The sequence below is a fragment of the Bufo bufo genome, chromosome 3, assembly GCF_905171765.1.
Source record: "Bufo bufo chromosome 3, aBufBuf1.1, whole genome shotgun sequence".
In the NCBI taxonomy this organism is placed as follows: domain Eukaryota; kingdom Metazoa; phylum Chordata; class Amphibia; order Anura; family Bufonidae; genus Bufo; species Bufo bufo.
In genome coordinates, this window is record NC_053391.1 from 671,822,788 (window position 1) to 671,846,125 (window position 23,338).

Consider the following 23,338-nt stretch of genomic DNA (forward strand, 5'->3'; position numbering starts at 1 on the left):
TGGGAGGGGCTGGAGAAGATCCAGCGGTCATGGTCCATATCGGAACCAATGACAAAGTTAGGGGTAGGTGGAGAGTCCTTAAAAATGATTTCAGGGATTTAGGTCAAAACCTTAGGGCAAGGACCTCAAAGGTAGTATTTTCCGAAATACTACCTGTACCACGGGCCACACAAGAAAGGCAGCGGAAGATTAGGGAAATTAACAAGTGGCTCAAGAACTGGTGTAGGAAGGAGGGGTTTGGGTTTCTGGAGAACTGGGCCGACTTCTTTATCGGCTACAGGCTCTATCGTAGGGACGGCTGCACCTCAATGGGGAAGGGGCAGCTGTGTTGGGGAAGAAGATGGCTAGAAGGTTGGAGGAGTGTTTAAACTAGGGACTGGGGGGGAGGGTAATTACGTTACAGGATGGGAAGATAGTGCAGATAGAGACCGGGGGCAAGGTAGTGGGAGAGGGGGACTGGGGGAGGAATGGAAGGAGGGACTAGAACAGTTCAGAAGGAAGGGTGTAGGGTAAAAAGTATACATAAACCTCTCAAATGTATGTATACTAATGCCAGAATCCTGACTAATAAAACTAGGGAGCTGGAATTAGTGATGTGTGAGGAGGACTATGACATAGTGGGAATAACTGAGACATGGCTGGATGATGGCTATGACTGGGCGGTTAATGTACAAGGTTACAGTCTGTTTAGAAAGGATCGTCAAAACCGGAGGTGGAGGGGTCTGCCTTTATGTAAAGTCCTGTCTAAAGCCCACACTCCGTGAAGATATAAGTGAGGGACATGAACATGTGGAGTCACTGTGGGTAGAGATACATGGAGCTAAAAACAACAATAAATTACTAATAGGAGTTTACTATAAACCACCTAATATACCAGAGTCCACAGAAAATCTACTTCTAAATGAGATAGACGAGGCGGCAAATCATAATGAGGTGTTTATTATGGGGGACTTCAACTACCCAGATATAGACTGGGAAACTGAAACTTGTATATCTCATAAAGGAAACAGGTTCGTGGCAATAACCAAAGACAATTACCTCTCCCAACTGGTTCAGGACCCGACTAGAGGGACGGCCATACTGGACTTAGTATTAACCAATAGGCCTGACAGAACAACAGACGTGCAGGTTGGGGGACACCTGGGAAATAGTGACCATAAAGTAATAACCTTCCAATTATCATTCAAAAGAGCGTTTCTACAGGGAGGAACAAAAATACCAAACTTCAAAAAAGCTAAATTTAGCCAACTAAGAGAGGCCATAGGCCTAACTAACTGGGATAAAGTCCTCACAAATAAAAATACAGCCACAAAATGGGATATCTTTAAAAGCATCCTAAAAGCTCATTGTGAGAGGTACATGTCGTATGGGAATAAAAGGTTAAGGAACAAAAAGAAACCAATGTGGATAAATAGAACTGTAAAGAAAGCAATAAATGACAAAAAGAAAGCATATAAAACACTAAAACAGGAGGGTAGCACGGAAGCACTGAAAAACTATAAGGAAAAAAATAGAACATGTAAAAAACAAATAAAAGCGGCCAAACTAGAGACCGAGAGATTAATTGCCAGAGAGTAAAACTAACCCTAAAATGTTCTTCAATTATATAAATGTTAAAAAGTATAAATCTGAAGGTGTCGGCCTTTTAAAGAGTAATGAGGGGGGAGTCGCAGAGAGCGACGCGGAGAAAGCAAAGCTGTTAAATATTTTTTTTTCCAATGTATTTACTGAGGAAAATAAACTGTCAGATGACATGCAGAATGTAAAAATAAATTCCCCATTAAAAGTGTCCGGTCTGACCCAGGAAGAAGTACAACAGCGACTTAAAAAGATCAAAATAGACAAATCGCCAGGACCGGATGGCATACACCCCCGTATCCTAAGGGAATTAAGTAATGTCATAGCCAGACCCTTATTTCTGATATTTGCAGACTCTATACTGACAGGGAATGTCCCACAGGATTGGCGCATGGCAAATGTGGTGCCAATATCCAAAAAGGGTCCAAAAACAGAGCCTGGAAACTATAGGCCGGTAAGTTTAACATCTGTTGTGGGTAAACTGTTTGAAGGTTTTCTGAGAGATGCTATGTTAGAGAATCTTAACGGAAATAAGCAAATAACGCCATATCAGCATGGCTTCGTGAGGGATCGGTCATGTCAAACTAATTTAATCAGTTTCTATGAGGAGGTAAGTTCTAGACTTGACAGCGGCGAATCAATGGATGTCGTGTATCTGGACTTCTCCAAAGCATTTGACACTGTACCACATAAAAGGTTAGTATATAAAATGAGAATGCTCGGACTGGGAGAAAACGTCTGTAAGTGGGTAAGTAACTGGCTCAATGATAGAAAACAGAGGGTGGTTATTAACGGTACACACTCAGATTGGGTCACTGTCACTAGTGGAGTACCTCAGGGGTCAGTATTGGGCCCTATTCTCTTCAATATATTTATTAATGATCTTGTAGAAGGCTTGCATAGTAAAATATCAATTTTCGCAGATGACACTAAACTGTGTAAAGTAATTAACACTGAAGAGGACAGTATACTACTACAGAGCGATCTAGATAGACTGGAGGCTTGGGCAGATAAGTGGCAGATGAGGTTTAACACTGACAAATGTAAAGTTATGCACATGGGAAGGAATAATGCAAGTCACCCGTACATACTAAATGGTAAAACACTCGGTAACACTGACATGGAAAAGGATCTAGGAATTTTAATAAACAGCAAACTAAGCTGCAAAAAGCAGTGTCAGGCAGCTGCTGCCAAGGCAAATAAGATAATGGGTTGCATCAGAAGGGGCATAGATGCCGGTGATGAGAACATATTCCTACTACTTACTTTACAAATCATTAGTCAGACCACACATGGAGTACTGTGTACAGTTCTGGGCTCCTGTGAACAAGGCAGACATAGCAGAGCTGGAGAGGGTGCAGAGGAGGGCAACTAAAGTAATAACTGGAATGGGGCAACTACAGTACCCTGAAAGATTATCAAAATTAGGGTTATTCACGTTAGAAAAAAGACGACTGAGGGGAGATCTAATAACTATGTATAAATATATCAGGGGTCAGTACAGAGATCTATCCCATCATCTATTTATCCCCAGGACTGTGACGAGGGGACATCCTCTGTGTCTGGAGGAAAGAAGGTTTGTACACAAACATAGAAGAGGATTCTTTACGGTAAGAGCAGTGAGACTATGAAACTCTCTGCCTGAGGAGGTGGTGATGGGGAGTTCACTAAAGGAATTCAAGAGGGGCCTGGATATATTTCTGGAGTGTAATAATATTACAGGCTATAGCTACTAGAGAGGGGTCGTGGATCCAGGGAGTTATTCTGATTGCCTGATTGGAGTCGGGAAGGAATTTAAAGTGAGGAAAATTGGCTTCTACCTCACAGTTTTTTTTTTTGCCTTCCTCTGGATCAACTTGCAGGATGACAGGCCGAACTGGATGGACAAATGTCTTTTTTCGGCCTTATGTACAATGTTTCTATGCTTAATGTGAATGTCCACTTTTTAACATTGTGTCATTTTTTGGTCCAAATGTCAGTGTAACATTTACTTATATCTTTCTTAAAGAGGACCTTTCACCATAATAAAACCCTGGGCGCCGCTCTACACGTCTGTATAGTTAGTTTAGAGGCTTTATTCTGGTGAAAGGTCCTCTTTAAACAGAGCTCCATGCATGGACATAGAGGTAAATTGATATCATTCTGGTTGTCTGCAGCCACCAGTAGAAGGAGCTCAAGAGCTTACTGTATACTTTTTATACATTGAACTCTATGATAAAACTGTATGCTGCAAGATCCTAAGCTCCCCCTAGTGGTGACTGCCTGTAGACAAAATTTTAACATGCACAGAATTTTGAACCAAAAAATTAGCAAAACCCCCCAAATCTTGGAAACTGCTTTCTATTGGTATGGGATCAGAGACATGAATTGTCTAAGCTGGCTAGACAGGGGTTTGGAGTCTTAAGGCTTTTCTGATCTTCACACTTTTGGACTGCAGGAAGATTCTCAGTTTGCGATCCCCCAGTAGCACTGATGTAGTTGTAGCGTAGTTAGGAACAGGACGAAGGGTCATCAGCAAGACAACTGCCTGGATGTGATAGGCCAGAGGACAAGGCAGGAAGGTCAGAGACAGGAGTAGGACAGCAATTACTAGACCAACAATCAAGAGGGCAAGACAGAGGCAATCTCCAGAAACAAGGTCAATCAGGAGTCACAAACCAATAGCACAAGGAATAAAAGCCAGGAGAGATTATGAACCACTATCATCAACCAATGCATGGCAGGTCAATCCCCTGCCAGACTGAAGTCATTTTTGGGTGCTGATTGCCTTAGCAACTGAGACTGCTAAGCAGCTAGAGCAGGAGTACAGTGGCCACATCCAGCAAGGCCACAGCAGGAACTGGAGTTAGAGTAGGAGAGGAGAAAGAGTCCAGTTGCCTAGCAATAAGATGCAGCTTTTAGGAGACCACAGGACTGTAACTGTTGAGGTCAGTATTATCTACATGCCGTATAGGGGCATATGGAGGAACCTGAGGTCTCTAATCTGGAGCAGCGATCAAATAATGGAACATGATGGATCCCTATGATTTACCCAAACATCCTATTAAGTAGCTATATTTCCATCATGTAATGCAATGAATGCTGAAATACTTTAAAGGGGTTGACTCATCAGAGGCAGGGTCTGGTTCTCCGCACCCCCAGGAGACATCACATTTCGGGAAGTGTTATCTGGCCAGACAAATGGTCTATTATATGGCGGCCATTCACATTTCTTACCTGGACAGTATAAGAGACTCTCCCATCTGGTGCCTAGAGGGTGCGTCCTAATTGGGCCGCACCGCTCTATGATGTCCATATATCCAAATGGGTTTCATGAACAGAGGGTTGTTAACCGCTTTAATGCAGATTCTTATTTCAGCCTCAGTTCTCGTCTGTTATGCAAATAACAGAAAGTTCCTGTAGAAGATGCTTGAATGAATTTTGCCGTAGGTTTCGATAAAAAGGTGATTAAATGAGTCAATTCACAATCTGAGAAAAACTTTTCAGAAAACTTCTACTAAGTCAATGAATACGCTGCAAGCCAATTCCACGAGCCCCATAATTAATGTCATATTGATAAGATCAAAGAAACACGCCGCGTGCTGAAACTTCAGAACAGCGAGGCTGCCAGGCTAAGGCTTAAAAGCAACGTGAAAGACGCTACAGAACCTTAAAAGGATTACTAATGCATGAAAAGAGCAATCCAAGCCTGCACCGAAATTCACACTGGATAACCTGCACCTTGGAGAAGTTTATATCAGGCAGTGTGAACGCGCCACTCAAAAACTAAAAAGGTTAAAGCACAACTGTTAATAAGCTTTTACACACAAATCAGTGGTAAATGTGAAGTGATGAACCTTTGTAACATAACATACAGTCATGTGAAAAAATTAGGACACCCTTTGAAAGCATGTGGTTTTTTGTAACATTTTTAATAAATGGTTATTTCATCTCCGTTTCAACAATACAGAGAGATTAAAGTAATCCGACTAAACAAAGAAAACTGAAGAAAAGTCTTTTCAAGATCTTCTGTAAATGTCATTCTACAAAAATGCCTATTCTAACTGAGGAAAAAGATAGGACACCCTTGCCCCTAATAGCGAGTGTTACCTCCTTTGGCTGAAATAACTGCAGTGAGACGGTTCTTGTAGCCATCTACCAGTCTTCGACATCGGTCTGAGGAAATTTTACCCCACTCCTCAATGCAGAACTTTTTCAGCTGTGAGATGTTTGAGGGGTTTCTTGCACGTACAGCCCTTTTCAAGTCACCCCACAGCATCTCAATGGGATTCAAATCTGGACTTTGACTTGGCCATTCCAGGACTCTCCATTTCTTCTTTTTCAGCCAATCTTTGGTTGATTTACTAGTATGTTTTGGGTCATTGTCATGTTGCATGGTCCAGTTCCGCTTCAGCTTTAATTTTCTAACTGATGGTCTCACATGTTCTTCAAGCACCTTCTGATACACAGTAGAATTCATCGTGGATTCTATGATGGTGAGCTGACCAGGTCCTGCTGCAGCAAAGCAGCCCCAAACCATGACACTTCCACCTCCATGCTTCACAGTTGGTATGAGGTTCTTTTCTTGGAATGCTGTGTTTGGTTTACGCCAAACATGTCCTCTGCTGTTGTGTCCAAATAATTCAATTTTGGACTCATCTGTCCAAAGAACATTATTCCAGAAGTCCTGGTCTTTGTCAACTTTATCGCTGGCAAATGTCAGTCTGGCCTCGATGTTTCTCTTGGAAAGCAAAGGTTTCCTCCTTGCACACCTCCCATGCAAGTTAAACTTGTACAGTCTCTTTCTGATTGTAGAGGCATGTACTTCTACATCAACAGTAGCCAGAGCCTGCTGTAGTTCTCGAGATGACACTTTAGGGTTTTTGGATACCTCTTTTAGCATCTTGCGGTCTGCTCTTGGGGTGAACTTGCTGGGGCGACCAGTCCTGGGCATGTTGGCAGTTGTTTTGAAAGCCCTCCACTTGTAGACTATCTTCCGGACAGTGGAATGGCTGATTTCAAAATCTTTTGAGATCTTTTTAAATCCCTTCCCAGACTCATAGGCTGCTACAATCTTTTTTCTGAAGTCCTCTGACAGCTCTTTTGCTCTCACCATGGTGCTCACTCTCACTTCAACAGTCAGGAGCACACCAAACTAAATGTCTGAGGTTTAAATAGGGCAAGCCTCATTCAACATGCAGAGTAACGATCTACTAATTATGTGCACCTGGTGTGATATACCTGTGTGAGATCTGAGCCAATTTAAGAGGGAATACATGTGAGGGTGTCCTATCTTTTTCCTCAGTTAGAATAGGCATTTTTGTAGAATGACATTTACAGAAGATCTTGAAAAGACTTTTCTTCAGTTTTCTTTGTTTAGTTGGATTACTTTAATCTCTCTGTATTGTTGAAACGGAGATGAAATAACCATTTATTAAAAATGTTACAAAAAACCACATGCTTTCAAAGGGTGTCCTAATTTTTTCACATGACTGTACTTGGGGAAAGTGGCATCTTTCTCATCTTCCAGCAGCCTGTAGTTCTCCTGTAAAAATGTTCAGAATCCTCCTTGGTCACCAAAAAAATCCATCTAGGGTAAAAAAAGTAAATAGAGGACAGAGGAGGGAGATGTAGCTGCAGTTTCTCTCTACAACTGTCCATGTGAGTCTCATTCAGTGAGAGGGGAGGAGGAACATCAGGATAGAGATATTGGATTGGCTCAGATCACTCAACAGCTCTGACATTATACCAGGAAGAGCCCACCCACTAAGCAAGCATGAAGTGAAAGAATATATGCAACAAGACCAAAGATAACTAGGTTGCACACAACATTTTTTTGGATGCCTAAGGAGCATGTGTACTTTAACCACATCCCAAACTCAAAATACTCCAGAAAGCTGAGAAATGGAGAGCTGTGTGGTGGGATCTATGGCTTCAGTTGTTCCTGAATGAGGAAACATTGTGGTCACCAATTCTACAGGAATCATCAGAGAATCAAAAACCATAGACCACCATCTTTCATTTACATCAATGCTACTTACTCTAACATAGTCTTTAAATTAGCTCCACAGGATGTGACCTCAGACAACACCCTTCCTGACCACAGGGGGCAGCAATGTAACACAGTCCGTCCCCACACTTTAACAGGTGGAGCTTCTCACGCAATTGTAGTGGAAATATAAGCTACTTTAGGACCTATAGGATGATAGATAACAACCTCAAATCAGTACAGTGTGTGAATACCACTGCTTATACATGACATTAGTGAATATAGCTGAGTTGACATCAACTCATTGATATAATAGGGAAGGGAACCAAGGAGAGCGCCATTTCCTAGCTATAGCTCCGAATGCTCCTCATAGGTCTGGAGGACATCAATGGATACACATTGAAGTAATGTCTTTAAAGGGGTTCTCCGAGAATTTAGAAAATGAAAATACTTAAGTATTACTTTATTATAAATATATTCCCAAATACCTTTCATTTGTTATAATGGCTCATTTTGTCTAGGGAGCAATCATTAGGAGAAACAAAATTACTGCACACAAAACCTGGCCTAATCACTCATCCTCCTCTTTGCTCTGCTTGTCAGAGATTATGATCCTGAATACAGATGATAAGATCTTTAGCTGAATCTCTGTAGGGAGGGAGTTTATGAGGAGACATGAAGAAGTGAGTGGATGGACAGGACAAACTGTGGTAATGTGGGGCTGTGGTAATGGAGACTGTATACAAGTGCTCTCTGTATTTCATGTCTCCTCATGAACTCCATCCCTACAGAGATTCAGCTGAAGATCATATTAAACTGTATTCATGATCATAATTCCTGACAAGCAGAGCAGAGAGGAGGATGAGGCAATCCTTTAGCATAATATCTTGAAGTAACCTGTTCTGCTGTGTGATTAGGACAGGTTTTGTGTTTAGTAATAAGACGGCGGCCATTTTGTTTCCCCTGATGATTGCTCCCTAGACAATACAAGCCATTATAACTAAGGAAAGGTATTTGGGAATATATTTATAATAAAGTAATATTTAGGTATTTTCATTTTCTTAGTTCCCGTAGAACCCCTTTAAGGAAAAGGCACACATTAATACCAAGCCCCCTCCCCTGCAGTTAAAGAGAGACCCTATCCTTGAGCAAGATAGAGCATGACTAGAGATGAGTGAATCGAATTTGATGAAGTGGAATTCGATCCAGATTTTAGGAAAAATTTGCTTCGCACCAAATCCGAATTTCCTCACGTTTTGTGGTAACGAATCTCATTTTTTCCTAAAATGGCTGCTGCACGTGTTAGGACATGGAGCAAAGAACTCTGGGAACAAGGGATCACCCACAATGCCATGCATTCAGCCAATCAGCAACCAGCCAGCCCTGTGATGTCACAGCCCTATAAATAGCCCCAGCCATCTTGGATTCAGTCATTTTCTAATGTACTTAGTGCAGGGAGAGACGTCAGCAGGCACCAGGGACAGTGCTAGGAAAGACTTGAAAACCTCTATTTTGCTCAATAGAAGTGTAGGGAAAGGATAGGGAGGAATAATTCCACAGTATTTAAGCAGAACAGGGTTCAATAGGGGAGTTTACAGCCTGGGTAATAGGAAAAATCCTATTTAAATTACTTTTCATCAGATTGCAACTTATACAGAATAATGGAAATTGCTCCATTATTCTCTATAGAAATAACTATATCACAGTTTAGTGCTGCCACCTAGTGGCCTGAACTAGGATATACAAACAATGAGCCTGGAAGCCTAGTACAGGCTGCGGCTCATTTTTAGAACAGGGTGCTTTCCCTGATCTCCACTGGGGGAAGGCGCGTCTGAGCAGGAAGCCCGCGCTTCAGTTTTTTAACACTCTCAGATGCCGTGGTGACATTTGACAAATGCCACAAGGGGGCCCACTGAGATTTATCGTCCAAGGGCCCACATGAACCTGGAGCTGGCCCCGGAAACAGCAGGTGACAGCGTAAATGGAAGAGCTATCCTTAGAGAGAATGGAACTTACCATCCCACCCCCCACCCCCTTTGGGCAGAAGTGAGCCAGTGCTGCTTGCTACCAGAAGGAGGTGGGGCAGTTATGGTTTGTTCTGGTTAAGACTCCATGTTGGAGCTGCCAGGATTTTAACCTACTTTTTGGCTGAACATAAGTCCAACTACAAGAGTGAAGTGCAGCATAAAGTGGAAACAAAGACACCAAGTGAGCTTTTCAGTACAGCAGAGTGAGAGAAAAATATAGCAGAGTTGAGTTTGCCTGCCAGTTTAATGCTAAAGCCTGCTGGAACCAAAACAAAGCCTGAAACTGTTTGGAAAAATGTTTATTCAAATAATGTTGCCATTGAACTTCTGGACTCAAGTTATTTCTTCAAATCCCTCAATTATTCCCCCTATTTATTGCTTCGGAGCCAAAGCCTGGTGTCCAGCCGTATCCAGCTTAGAGCACCGTGACACAGATAAAGAGACAATTTAGGCCGCAACATACCACTCAGCATTTCCTACAACTGGGGCGCGAGGGCCCCGGGGGGAGGCACCAGTTGCATGCAGACAGTATTCAATGATGATGATGTAGCTGATCGCACTTGGGACCCGGTTGAATTAGGGGCTTCATTATCATCGGGAGAAGAGGGTGGCAGCTTGCCCGCGAGGCAGCGGTGGAGCCAGCAAGTCGCTATCGTGGCCGGGAGTCAGCAGGGTGGCAGCAGTGGGATGTCGGAAGCCAAACGTGCCCGGGGTAGACCACCCGCTTCGCAGGAGCCTACCTGCCCGGAAAGTAGTGGTGCAGGGGTTCATGCAGCGGCGGTAGCAGTCAGTGCGGAGTGTTGGGGGTTAAATTACCTACTCGGCGGTGTGGCAGTTTTTTGTTAAGCCGCTGGAGGAGGTGAACATGGCCATTTGTAGAATCTGTGGGCAGAAGGTGAAGCGTGGCTAGGGTGCCAATGTTGGCACCACGGCCCTGTTTCAACATTTGCAGCATCACCATAATGTGGACTGGGAGAACTGTGGCTCCGATGTGGTGGTCCAGCCTGCCGCAGCAACCGCTGCATCACCCAGTGCCACGCACCCGATTTCAGGCAGTCAAGGCTCCATTACCTCAGCCGAAGGGAGCTGTCTGTCCTTCCCATCATCTGCTGGTCCTGATGCTCCTGCTCCTCCTCCTACTCCTCATCAGTCATTCTGTCAGCAATTGATCACCGAAGCGATTGCCAAGAAACAACAGTATGCGTGCACTCATCCAACAGCACAGAAGCTGAATGTGCTCTTGGCCAAGTTGCTGGTGCTGCAGTCCTTCCCTTTCCAAGTGGTGGACTGTGCAACTTTCAGAGTACTTATGGCTTGTGTCGAGCTGAGGTGGAGAGCCCCAAGCCGTCATTTCTTTGCCAAAAAGGCAGTACCAGCCCTGCACGCGTATGTAGAACAGAAGGTGGGCCAGTCCTTGAGCCTGTAGGTGTCTGCCAAAGTTCAAGGCAGCGCCGACATGTGGAGCAGTAACTACAGTCAGGGACAATACATGTCCTTTACGGCCGACTGGGTGAATGTGGTTCCTGCACAGACACACCAGCAACTTGGCCAGGTGACGCCGCTTCCGCCTACACGTTCTCACGCCGTTGGTCCTCCGACAGTGTCCGCATCTGCCTCCTCATCCTCACGGTGTCACGCTGTTCTGCACCTCGTTTGCCTGGGCAAACGGAGTAACACAGGGGAGAAACTGCTCTGTGTCCTTCATCAAGAAATCGAATCCTGGCTTTCTCGCAACAACTCAAAATCAGAACCATGGTGACCGACAATGGGAAGAACATGGTGTCAGCGCTGCTTCAAGGAGGGCTGAGCCATGTGCCCTGCATGGCACACGTGTTCAATCTGGTTGTCAAACGGTTCCTGAAGTCTTCCACCCATCTGCAAGACATCCTAAAAATGACCAGGAAACTTTGCATGCACTTCAGCCACTTGTACACCGCAACGGACACCCTCCTTGAGCTGCAGCGACAGAATGGCATCCCCCAACCGACTATACGAACAGAGAAAGGCCATAAACAATTTCTTGATGATCCAAGCGGAAAGCAGTACCCCCCTACACCTGCCGTTTGCTCAGGCCCTTTGAGGAGGCCACGTTATTTGTCAGTCACCAGGACTACGGGATGAACAACGTCATTCCACTGCTTCATGTCCTGGAACAGATGCTGGTAAATCTGGCTGGTCAGGGGACTGGAGACGTGGTGCCTAGATTTCACGGCCACATGAGCCCTGTGGGGGCTGAACTGGAGGAGGAGGAGGATGTTGGAGCACAAGCAATATGTAGCAAAATAGGTGGCTTTTCTACACAGGTGAGAGGAGAGCAAGAACAGGAGCAGCAAGAGGAGCTACAGGGCGATGTGGAAGATGAGGCAGAGGACCCAGACACACCATGGCTGTATGCAGTGGAGATGGAGGCAGGGAGTCCCTCCAAGTCACTTGGACAAATGGCCCGATGCATGCTCTCTTGCTTGCGTAGTGACAGCTGAATTGTCACCATTCGGCAGAGGGATGACTTTTGGCTCTCCACCTTGTTGGACCCTCGCTACCGGTCCAAAATGGGGGCCTTTTTTACACCCGCTGAGAGGGAGGACAAACTGAACTACTATAGAGACATCCTATGTAGTCAGTTGGCCGCTGCCTATCTGCGCCATCGTCTATCTGCTCGCAGGTCTGACCAGGGGGTCATCTGCACTCACGTTCTTCTGCCATGGCTGCTGTGGCAAGGTGGGAGGGTAAGAGCAGTTCCAGCTCCTTCAGCAGCAACTTAGTCGCTGATGAGCAGCTTTCTTCACCCGCCTAGTGAAGAAACTACTCAGCAGCAGCAGCAGCTAGACCTGGAGCAGGACCTGAACCAGCATGTGGTAGCATACTTGGACAGCACCCTACCACCCCACATCTAAGATCCACTGGACTACTGGGCAGCCAAACTGGATTTGTGGCCACAACTAACAGAGTTTCTCTGGAAAAGCTGTCCTTCCCGGCCAGTAGTGTGGCATCAGAGCGGGTGCTTAGTGCGGCGGGGGCCATAGTTACCCCAAGAAGAACTCGCCTGTCCACCCAAAATGTGGAGAGACTGACCTTTTTCAAGATGAATCAGGTGTGGATCAGCCAGGATTTCCACCCACCAATGCCTGATGCATCAGACTAGATCATCCATGGTGCAACACCAACACTTTGACAAAAGAGACCGGTTTCTTCTGGCTACCTGCCTCAGCTACTATTCTGATGCTGCAACCCGCCTGATGCCACACATCTGATGCCAAGTGCTCCTTCTTTCACCCACCATCTTCAGCTGGTACTGGTATTGCCACCTATCTCCCCACTCTGTCACTAGGTCACACTGTGGTCTTCTGATGCTGCTGCCACCTCCACACTATGTCACCTTGCCTTTCTGTGGTCTTCTGATGCTGCCACCTCCACACTATTTCACCTTGCCACTCTGTGGTCTCCTGATGCTGCTGCCACCTCCACACCATGTCACCTTGCCACACTGTCGTCTCCTGATGCTGCTGCCACCTCCACACTATGTCACCTAGCCACCCTGTGGTCTCCTGATGCTGCCACCTCCACACTATGTCACCTAGCCACCCTGTCTCCTGATGCTGCAGCCTCCTCCACACTGTCACCTTTCCACTCTGTGGTCTCCTGATGCTGCTGCCACCTCCACACTATGTCACTTTGCCACTCTGTGGTCTCCTGATGGTGCTGCCACCTCCACACTATGTCATCTAGCCACTCTGAGGTCTCCTGAAGCTGCTGCCACCTCCACACTATGTCACCTTGCCACTCTGTGGTCTCCTGATGCTGCTGCTACCTCCACACTATCATTGTGCTACCCTTTGGCCTCCTGATGATGCTGCTGCCACCTCCACACCCTGTTATTGTGCCACCCTATGGCATCCTCCTGATGCTGCTGTTGCTGCCTGCTTCACACTCTGTCATTGTGCCACCCTGTGGCCTCCTCCTGATGCTGCTGCTGCCACCTCCACACTCTGTCATTGTGCTACCATGTGGCCTCCTGATGCTGCTGCTGCCTGCTCCACACTCTGTCATTGTGCCACTCTGTGGCCTCCTGATGCTGCCGCCACCTCCAGACTGTCATTGTGCCACTTTGTGGCCTCCTCCTGATGCTGCTGCCACCTCCAGACTCTGTCATTGGGATACTCTGTGGGCTCCTCATGCTGCTTCCACCTCACCACTATGTCATAGGGCCACTCTGTGGACTTCTCATGCTGTTCCCACCCTCCCCATTTCATGACTGGGCCACCATTTTGCCTTTTGGCCTGGCTGACATCATCATTTATTTGACCCTTCTTCTGATCTCTCAGAAGGAAGGAAAATGAGATGCACAACGGATCCTGTCTATGTAACAGCTGTAAGGCCTGCATGACATGGTCCCTATTGCATCAGAATTGGCCTATGATTTGCTAGCCAAAAGCAGGAGTGGGTACAAAACACAGAAGACATGCAAATATTCCATTCACGTGTCATCTCTGTTTTGGATCCACTCCTGTTTTTCTTTTGGCTTTAGCAATACTGATGGATTACTGACCAAATGCTGACCGAGTGAAGGCGGCGGATGCTCCACAGACAGGATCTGTTTTTTGGGGGTTATTGTTCTAACGGATCAGAGGAAGGACAAAATAATCAGTGACATCAACACAAACTTACTGCTGACACCCTCTCCACTCTATCGGGGGGGTATTTGTGCTATTTGCCACAAATAAATTCATATCAAAATTCAAATATATTTTTTGAAAAATTTGGCGAACCGGCTGAATCGAATTTTTGAGAAATTCGCTCATCTCTAAGCATGACCTATATGTGGTCCTCCTGGGTTGTATGGCATGTTGCATTATGTGCCCGTTTCTCTTTCGCTCGGTGACTAATTGTGTTATATTATAATTATTGCAGGAGAACATAATAAACGTCTCTGCTCCAATTAGATCGAATTATGGATAATGTTTGACAGCTGCTCCATACAGAGAACACCTGCTTATCACCGGGATATTGGGATGCCTGGCCTATTCAATGCTGTAATGGGTTTAATCCTAGTGACCCAAAATTTGTCTACAGTAATCTAATTTACTTAGGAATTCCTATGAGAGATGAAAAGAAAAAAAATGTGTATCATAGATTGGATCAAACTTCGAAAATGAGGAGAGAGTTTTGCTGCCTTGCACTGCTGGGTTCGAATTTGACTAAGGCTACATTCACAGGACAGTGAAAAAAATGGCCATTAAAAAAGACACAATGTCAGTTTATCGTGGCCATTTTGCATCCATTTTCTGGCTGTCCATTTATTTTTAACAGCCGTTTTTCATCCATTCTTTAAGGGCTGTTACAAATTGCTGAATTTCAGTGGCCTTCTTTTTCAAGACCACAACTCCTGCATTGCCCTCAGTATATATTATGCCCCCCATAGTGCTGCCAATATAAACAAATAATGCCCACCATATTTCCTCTAGTATCTATAATGCCTGTAGTGCTCCTAGTGTCTATAATGGCCCTCTGTATCCACCTAGTGCCTATAATGCCCCCCTGTAGTGCGTACAGTGTCTATAATGCCCCACTTTTAGTGCCCACAGTGCCTAAAATGACCCTCCTGTATTGCCCCCAATGTCAATAATGGTCCCCTTTAGTGCCCCCAGTGTCTATAATGGCCCTTATAGTGGCTCCAGTATATATAGTGCTCCCCACAGTCCTCTCTGTAGGTATAATTCCCCCCTAAAGTGCCTCTGTATATAAAATGCCCCATATCGCACCCTGTAGATACAATTCCCCATAGTGCCTAAAGTATATAAAATGCCCCAGTATATATAATGCCCCCAGACCCCACAACCCCCCACTCACGATATTGGCAGCAAATAAAAAAAAAAAAATACAATAAAATCCTCACCCTGCCACAGGCAGTCCCGAAAACACTGACTCCACACTGGTAGAGACAGGACCAGACACTGCCTATAGTGCAGAACAAATGTTCCTAGCACTGCCTGTGGCGAGGTGAGTACTTTATTTTCTTAACTCCCTGCCTGGTTTTGAAAACAGCTGTGTGACGGTTGTATGAAGGTACCCTGAGGGCAACATTTGCAGGTTTTTCCTGTGTTTATGTGGTTTTCCACTTGACTCCTACCACATGCCACTCAGAATTTAGATTGTGAATCCCAGTGGGGACAGGAACTGATGTGAATAATGACAATATGAAAATAGTGGTTAGTCCTGAGGTCTGAGGTTCAAATCCAACCAGGTCCAAAATCTGCATGCAGTTTGTTTGTTGACCCTGTGTTGTGGGGGGTTCCTTGCAATATTTGATCAGTGGAAGTCTAACCACTGAGACCTCACCTATTACTAGAACAGGGAATCTCAGTTTCCACCTCTTTCTGTCTGCTGTTGAGTAGAGCTCTATGGAGTGGCTGTTGAGCATGCACACAGCTGCTCCAAGAGCAACCAAAGGGAAGACTTCCGACTGGGTCTCACCAACTGGACTGTATCTTTATAAAAGTTAATGGATAATTCTGTGTTTAGATCCAAATTTCTGATGATTAATGCCATACATTAGTCAATACATATCTATAGAATGGAGTGATATGTTTTTGGACTTGTTAGATGAAATAATTCCTGCTGTTTGCAGCCACCACTAGGGGGAGCTCACTACATTTGGATGTACATAGAGTTTCCTGATTAGTGTGTGCCACATTTTGGAATATGCTGGTGCTATATGAATAATGGGAAATCAGATAATACCCATTATGAATGGTAAGCAGCTTAGCTTGGTTTATTAATGGGGTTATCCATGTATTATCTATTATATTACATTAATGGTAGTCTGACCACTGGGTCCCCACTAACCATTAAGACAGGGAACCCCAGTCCCCATCCCAGCTTGCCAGCACATCCTTAGTGTGGAAGAGCTGTATTTTATTTTATTTTTTATTTTATTTATTTTTTACGCACGTTAATGTTAAAGTACTGGTTGGTCATAACATGTGAAGCTAAACTGTCCACAAAAGATTTAATTTTGTATTGCCTTTGAGATGTAAATTTCAATATATACAGAAATGTATTTTGCAAAAGGGGGCCTCGTGTTGCCAAAATGCTGGCGGGGAATATTGCTGAGCAATACTCTTGCCCTCAAAGACCCCTTCAGGGAAAGTGGACCCTGCTGCCCAGTGCTGGAATAATTCAAGAGTACATTTTCTAATAGGTTAGAAATAGTAAAGGAGGAACCCATCAAAAATAATCTCCTACTGACGCCAGTGTTAGCAGTGTGTACAATAATTATAAGGTCCTATAGCAAAAAATTCCCCCTAGTGGTGATCGTAGGTAGCTGCAGCTTCAATATTATGGAAAGAAGGGAATGGAATTCAGTACTATCCCCCTACCAGTCCACCACTGGTCCCATAACTGTTGCGTGGGGGTCTGATTCTGACACCTTGGCTGGTCAGCTAAGTGAATGGGTGCAGCCATAATTCTATGTAAGCCCTGCATAGGAGTAAACAGGCTAGGTCATCAATATCAGATTGTTGCGGTCTGTTGCGGATTGTTTCAAGACACCAGTGAGCACCTCTGCCTTTTTGTAGGCCATTGATGTCACGTTCGTCAGTAACATGGCCTAGGCGCAGCTCACTCGCATTCAAGTGAATGAGCTGCAACACCAAGCACAGCTACTACACATAATATGGCGTTGTGCTTGGTAAGCTGCGAGAAGGCCGCTGCGCTCACCAGAGAGCTGCAACCTTTTCAAACAGCTGATTATTGGTGATGCCGAAAGTCGGACCCTCATCCATCAAATCATGATGACCTATCCTGAAGATAGACCATCCATATTGTAATCCTGAAAAACCCTTTTGAACATCAAAGAGAGGCCTCATGCACACGACCGTTGTTGTGTTCCGTGTCCTTTGTTCCGTTTTCCGTGATTTTCTGCGGACCCATTGACTTTCAATGGGTCCGTTGAAATCTCGGCTAATGCACCGTTTGTCATCCACGTCCGTGATCCGTGGTTCCAGTCCGTCAAAAAAAATATAACCTGTCCTATTTTTTTCACGGAAAACGGTTCGCGGACCCATTCAAGTCAATGGGACCCTGAAAAAACGCGGAGGCACACAAGATTGTCATCCGCGTCCGCGCGTCCACGTCCGTTTTTTTCCTATCATTTGCAAGGCAAACTTGACTTAGATTTTTTTTTACTTTCTTATGTCTGGTGATCCTCCAAAAATAAAGGAAGACACACGGAAACAAAAACGGAAACGGATCACGGAACAATGGAACCCCATTTTGCGGAACGGAACCCAACAACGGTCGTGTGCATGAGGTATAAAACTGACAGTTTGCTGTCAATGAAAAGAAACACTTATTCAGGTCTAATACACTGTAACAAACCAGTCGCCTATGTCCATACCACATGGAAGTGATCTACCCGTATGAAGTGCCCTTTAAAGGATAACTGTCATAATTTATTTAATTTTTTGCTAAAGTGTAGGGCAAGTGATAGGTAACAATTTTGCAATAGACTTTATTTAGCCCAAACTTTTATTTTTGGTAGAAAACTGGGGCTGAAATGGCCCTTAGCAGCACTCTTCAAAAGAGCGTTGCTAAGGGCCATCCGTCTCCGATTAGAAAAGAATGAAGCAGCTGCCGGCTCACTGCGCACAGTGCTTCTACTTCCGCCGGCTGCTTCATGAATTATTATCACAGGGATCGCAGGTCAGTAAATGTAACGGAGCATAAGATTGCATAGAAAGGGGGAATATAAATGTAATTTTAACTCCTAAGACTCATGTGCCCAGCCTTCTGTCTCCCAGGGAAGCACGGGAGGCAGAAGCATAGCGTCTGGCTGCACAGCCCGTCTTTTCTAATCGGAGACGGATGGCCCTTAGCAACGCTCTTTTGAAGAGTGCTGCTAAGGGCCATTTCAGCCCCAGTTTTCTACCAAAAATAAACATTTTGGCTAAATAAAGTCTATTGCTAAATTGTTACCTATCACTTGCCCTACACTTTAGCAAAAAAATAAATAAATATGACAGTTATCCGTTAAATAGACCTTTAATCACTTCTTTGGATTTTTCCTATATTAGCTTTATGGTTGAAGGGAACAATGAGGGATATGTGGAGATTTATAAAGTAGCTATTATAAAAATGTTAAGCAGATAAGGATGCCGGTCATTTTTTTGTATGAGGATTTATCGTGTTATTTATCTCCGCAGTGACGGCTGGGCCGACAGGTACGATGTGACAGACAGCTATCAGCGAGAGGCTGCCGGAGGAATAACCATCAAACTGCAGTCTCCTGATGTGAAATGGTTTGACGATTATTACCTGCAGCTACGGCCAGAAACCAATCTCCGCAATCCCTGGTTCCAGGAGTTTTGGCAAAACAAGTTCAAGTGCAAATTGAAAGGATATTCACAGGACAACCAAATCTACAACAAGACCTGCAGCTGTGAGTGCATCGATCTGTCCTTCCATAAACGGGTCATTACATAATGTCTCCTTGTACACAGAGGAATTCACAGAGGAGGGAGACGGGAGTGCAAAGGCTATGTGAGGAAAAGCAGAATCCATGTTTAGTATAGCCGTAAAATGATTTTCTGTTTTTCATAAACATTCTTTAAAATATTCCTTTTATGACGGTCAGTATAACTAATGCCACAAATTAGTAAAAGTAAATAAAGCTGTAATACTGTACACACAACTAATACCACAAAGCCTTATGTTATAATACAACACATATAACTAAGGCTACAAATCAGTACAAATAAGCGATGCTGTAATACTGTGCACATAAATAATGCCACAAATCAATACAAATGAATAATGCTGTAATACTGTATATATAACTAATGGTAGAAATCAGTACAAATAATTCTGTAATGATGTGCACATAAATAATGCCATCAGTACAAAAATAATACTGTAGTACTGTATATGTAACAAATTGCGCAAATCAATGCAAATACATATAGATCTAATACTGTCAATAGAACTAAGGTCACAAATTAGAAAAATAAATAATGTTGGAAGACTAACAGTACACCGAAATAAGGATACTTTCACACTAGTGTTATGCTTTTCCGGTATTGAAATCCGGTAAAGGGTCTCAATACCGGGAAAAAAAAACCGCTTCTGTTTTGTCCCAATGCATTCCGAATATAAGGCAATCCATTCAGTATGCATCAGGATGTCTTCCATTCCGTCCCTTGTACGGTATTTGTCTGCAGTATTTTGTCCGGCCAAAATCCTGGAACTTTACCGCACTTGCGCATTCATTTCCATCGAAATGGGAAATTGTAATGCCGGATCCGGTACCCAGTGTTCCGGAAATTGCCGCATCGACGGTTTTCCAGTCTGCGCATGCGCAGTTCTTTCTAGCTTTGAAAAAATGAAATACCGGACCTGTTATTCCGGATGATACCGGAAAGACGGGTAAATAAGCATTTTCCGTTTAAATAAGTAAATAAGTCTAACCGTTCCGGGGGAAAAAAAATCTGTTTGCCTGCCGGGTTCTAACAACGCTAGTGTGAAAGTACCCTAATGCCACAAATCAGTACAAATAAATAATGCTGCAATTAGTGTTGAGCGAATCAAAGTCCACAAAATGTTCTCGTGCTTCATGGTAGTGAATCAATTTTTCTTGAAATGGTGTAAAAAAATAAAAAAAACTCATACTTACCTCCATTTGCTTGCGACGGGCCGGGTGCCACCATCTTGATTGAATATTTTGCACAAAATCCAGCTGACATTATCACGGGCCGCGCAACATTTTGCCCCAGATCTTCAATCAAGATGGTGGCGGCTGGCCCGTCGCAAACAAATGTGCATTACGCTGCCCTACAGGGTGAGCGAATGTGAGGTCACGGTTAATAGGCAAAACGAGGGTTGCTCTTGGTACTCACAGTTTATAGAAGACCCTAGGCAAGCGTACAGCAGTGATGGAGAGGTTGGCACATGGATCCTCTGGGGCACTCTCTGTGTATAGGGACCAGGCCAGGTGGTAGGTGAGGTGCCCTGGGTGTTGTAGGTTTAGTGTGCCTGTGGCAAGATCCCTTTAAGTTCGTGACGTCAGTGCCGGTAACGGTGGCACACCGATTTCTTGCAGTAATAAGTGAGGAACACACGTTGCAGTGAACCAAAACTTGTTCTAAATATATCCTTCTGCCCTTCAGCTCTCTGTTTGGCTGGAACAAGCTTGGCTCTGCACTGTACTTTTCTAGGAGCTTGGTTTCTCAGGAGGCTGCTTCTTCTCCTGGTGGCAAGCTAGAAGCCTGGGCTATCTAGCTGCATGTCAGAAGCTGCTCCTCAGCTCCTCTCTGGCTAAGGTGACTCTTGGCTTCTGAACACTCTCTTTCTGACTGACTCTTTCCTGTCTGGGCCTAACAATTTATACTAGGGGGTTCCCTAGCTCCCTCCACTGTCCAGGAGGAGGAACCACACCCCTACAGGCCTGGTACACAGGAGATAAACATAAATAACATGACAATTCACAGTAAAATGCCATATAAAATACAAGGACCATGTTCCACAGGAGGTGGAGAACAACGTGACCCAATTGACCCTTGTGTAGTGCCCACCCTTACGTAGTGGGACACTACAAATGGATGAGGTAAGTATCATATAATGTATTTTTATTTTATTTTATACTGTATTATTACTTTCAGATGCCGCGATCAGCTATGAATGCAGCATCTGAGGAGTACAATTTAAGGGGGGGGAGGGTAACGCAATAACGCAATCGCTGCTCCCTGTCATTGCGCCCACTACTTACAAAGAAATGCGCTTCGTGATGAAGAAATTAATCACAAACTGAATTTTTTGTAAAATTTGACGAAGCAGCCAAATCGAATAATTGCTTACTTTACTCATCTCTAGCTGCAATAATGTGCACATAGCAAATGCTTAAAGGGCATCTGTCAGCAGTTTTGTACCTATGACACTGGCTGACCTGTTACATGTGCGCTTGGCAGCTGAAGGCATCTGTGTTGGTCCCATGTTCATATGTTCTCGCATTGCTGAGAAAACTGATGTTTTAATATATGCAAATGAGCCTCTAGGAGCAACGGGGGCGTTGCCTTTACTCTTAGAGACACTGCTCTCTTTGTTTCTGCTGCCCCCCCCCCTGCACTTTGATTGACAGGACCAGGCAGGTGTGATGACTTTTCACTGCCTGGCCCTGTCAATCAAAGTGCAGAGGGTGCAGCAGATGCAGAGAGAGCACAGTCTCTAAGAGTAAAGGCAACGCCCCCTTTGCTCCTAGAGGCTCATTTGCATAAATTAAAACATCATTTTTCTCAGCAATGCAGACACATATGAACATGAGACCAACACAGATGCCTTCAGCTGCCAAGTGCACATGTAACAGGTCAGGCGGTGTCGATAGGTACAGATCTGCTGACAGATGCCCTTTCAGTAGAAATAAGTAATGCTGCAGAACTGTGCAGAAATATAGAAATTCAGCATGAATATGTGAAGACGATATTATTCAGGGACTCTGCTTTCATTTTATTATCGTCACCCTTTAGGATTATATTTTATTGCTGCCACAGGAAATAAACTTTGTTCGAGTCATAAAATTGTCGACTGTCTTCCATTGGTGACAGGAAATATCATCTCTGCTTTTAAATCTTACACTTGAGAAACCCAAGATTTAATTTCCAGAGCTGTTTATTACCAAGGTATTAAAAAATGGAGGAAATGTTCTGCTCTGGGGATTTTAGCAGTAAATCATAATCGCTTACCACAAGTTTAATTTCAGTAGTGATAATTAGGGTGAACGTATAGATCTGTAGTTTTAGGCTGTGTTCACATGTAGCACTTCTCCTCAGTTCTGCAGCTATTAATTACATTGTAGGGAATGTTGCTATATTTCTGGAGCCATTTTGGGTTTTTTAACTGTGTAAGGAACGGTGGTGGTGATGGTGGTGGTGGGGTATTGGGTTGCGATTAAGTCTTTTATTACTGAGGAGGCCTGAGAAATTCCAACAGTTGTTCCAGGCTGGATGTCACTTGTATATACCATATATATATATATATATATATATATATATATATATACAGCCAGGTCCATAAATATTGGGACATCAACACAATTCTAACATTTTTGGCTCTATACACCACCGCAATGGATTTGAAATGAAACGTACAAGATGTGCTTTACCTGCAGACTGTGAGCTTTAATTTGAGGGTATTTACATCCAAATCAGGTGAACGGTAGGAATTACAACAGTTTCCATATGTGCCTCCCACTTGTTAAGGGACCAAAAGTAATGGGACAGAATATTAATCATAAATCAAACTTTCACTTTTTAATACTTGGCTGCAAATCCTTTGCAGTCAATTACAGCCTGAAGTCTGGAACGCATAAACATCACCAGACGCTGGGTTTAATCCCTGGTGATGCTCTGCCAGGCCTCTACTGCAGCTGTCTTCAGTTCCTGCTTGTTCTTGGGGCATTTTCCCTTCAGTTTTTTTGTCTTCAGCAAGTGAAATGCATGCTCAATCGGATTCAGGTCAGGTGATTGACTTGGCCATTGCATAACATTCCACTTCTTTCCCTAAAAAAACTCCTTGGTTGCTTTTGCAGTATGCTTTGGGTCATTGTCCATCTGCACTGTGAAGCGCCGTCCAATGAGTTCTGAAGCATTTGGCTGAATATGAGCAGATAATATTGCCCGAAACACTTCAGAATTCATCCTGCTGCTTTTGTCAGCAGTCACATCATCAATAAATACAAGAGAACCAGTTCCAAAGGCAGCCATACATGCCCACGCCATGA

General features: G+C 44.2%; 1 protein-coding gene across 2 annotated transcripts in view; it reads left to right on the plus strand.

Annotated features, from left to right (window-relative positions):
* Positions 1-23,338, plus strand: part of GRM5 (glutamate metabotropic receptor 5) — a 355,396-nt gene that overhangs the window by 252,179 nt on the left and 79,879 nt on the right. For both annotated transcript variants that reach the window (XM_040422641.1, XM_040422642.1), the window contains exon 3: positions 18,774-19,009. In XM_040422641.1, the coding sequence (XP_040278575.1) occupies positions 18,774-19,009 (236 nt within the window). The remainder of the gene's footprint in view (positions 1-18,773; positions 19,010-23,338) is intronic.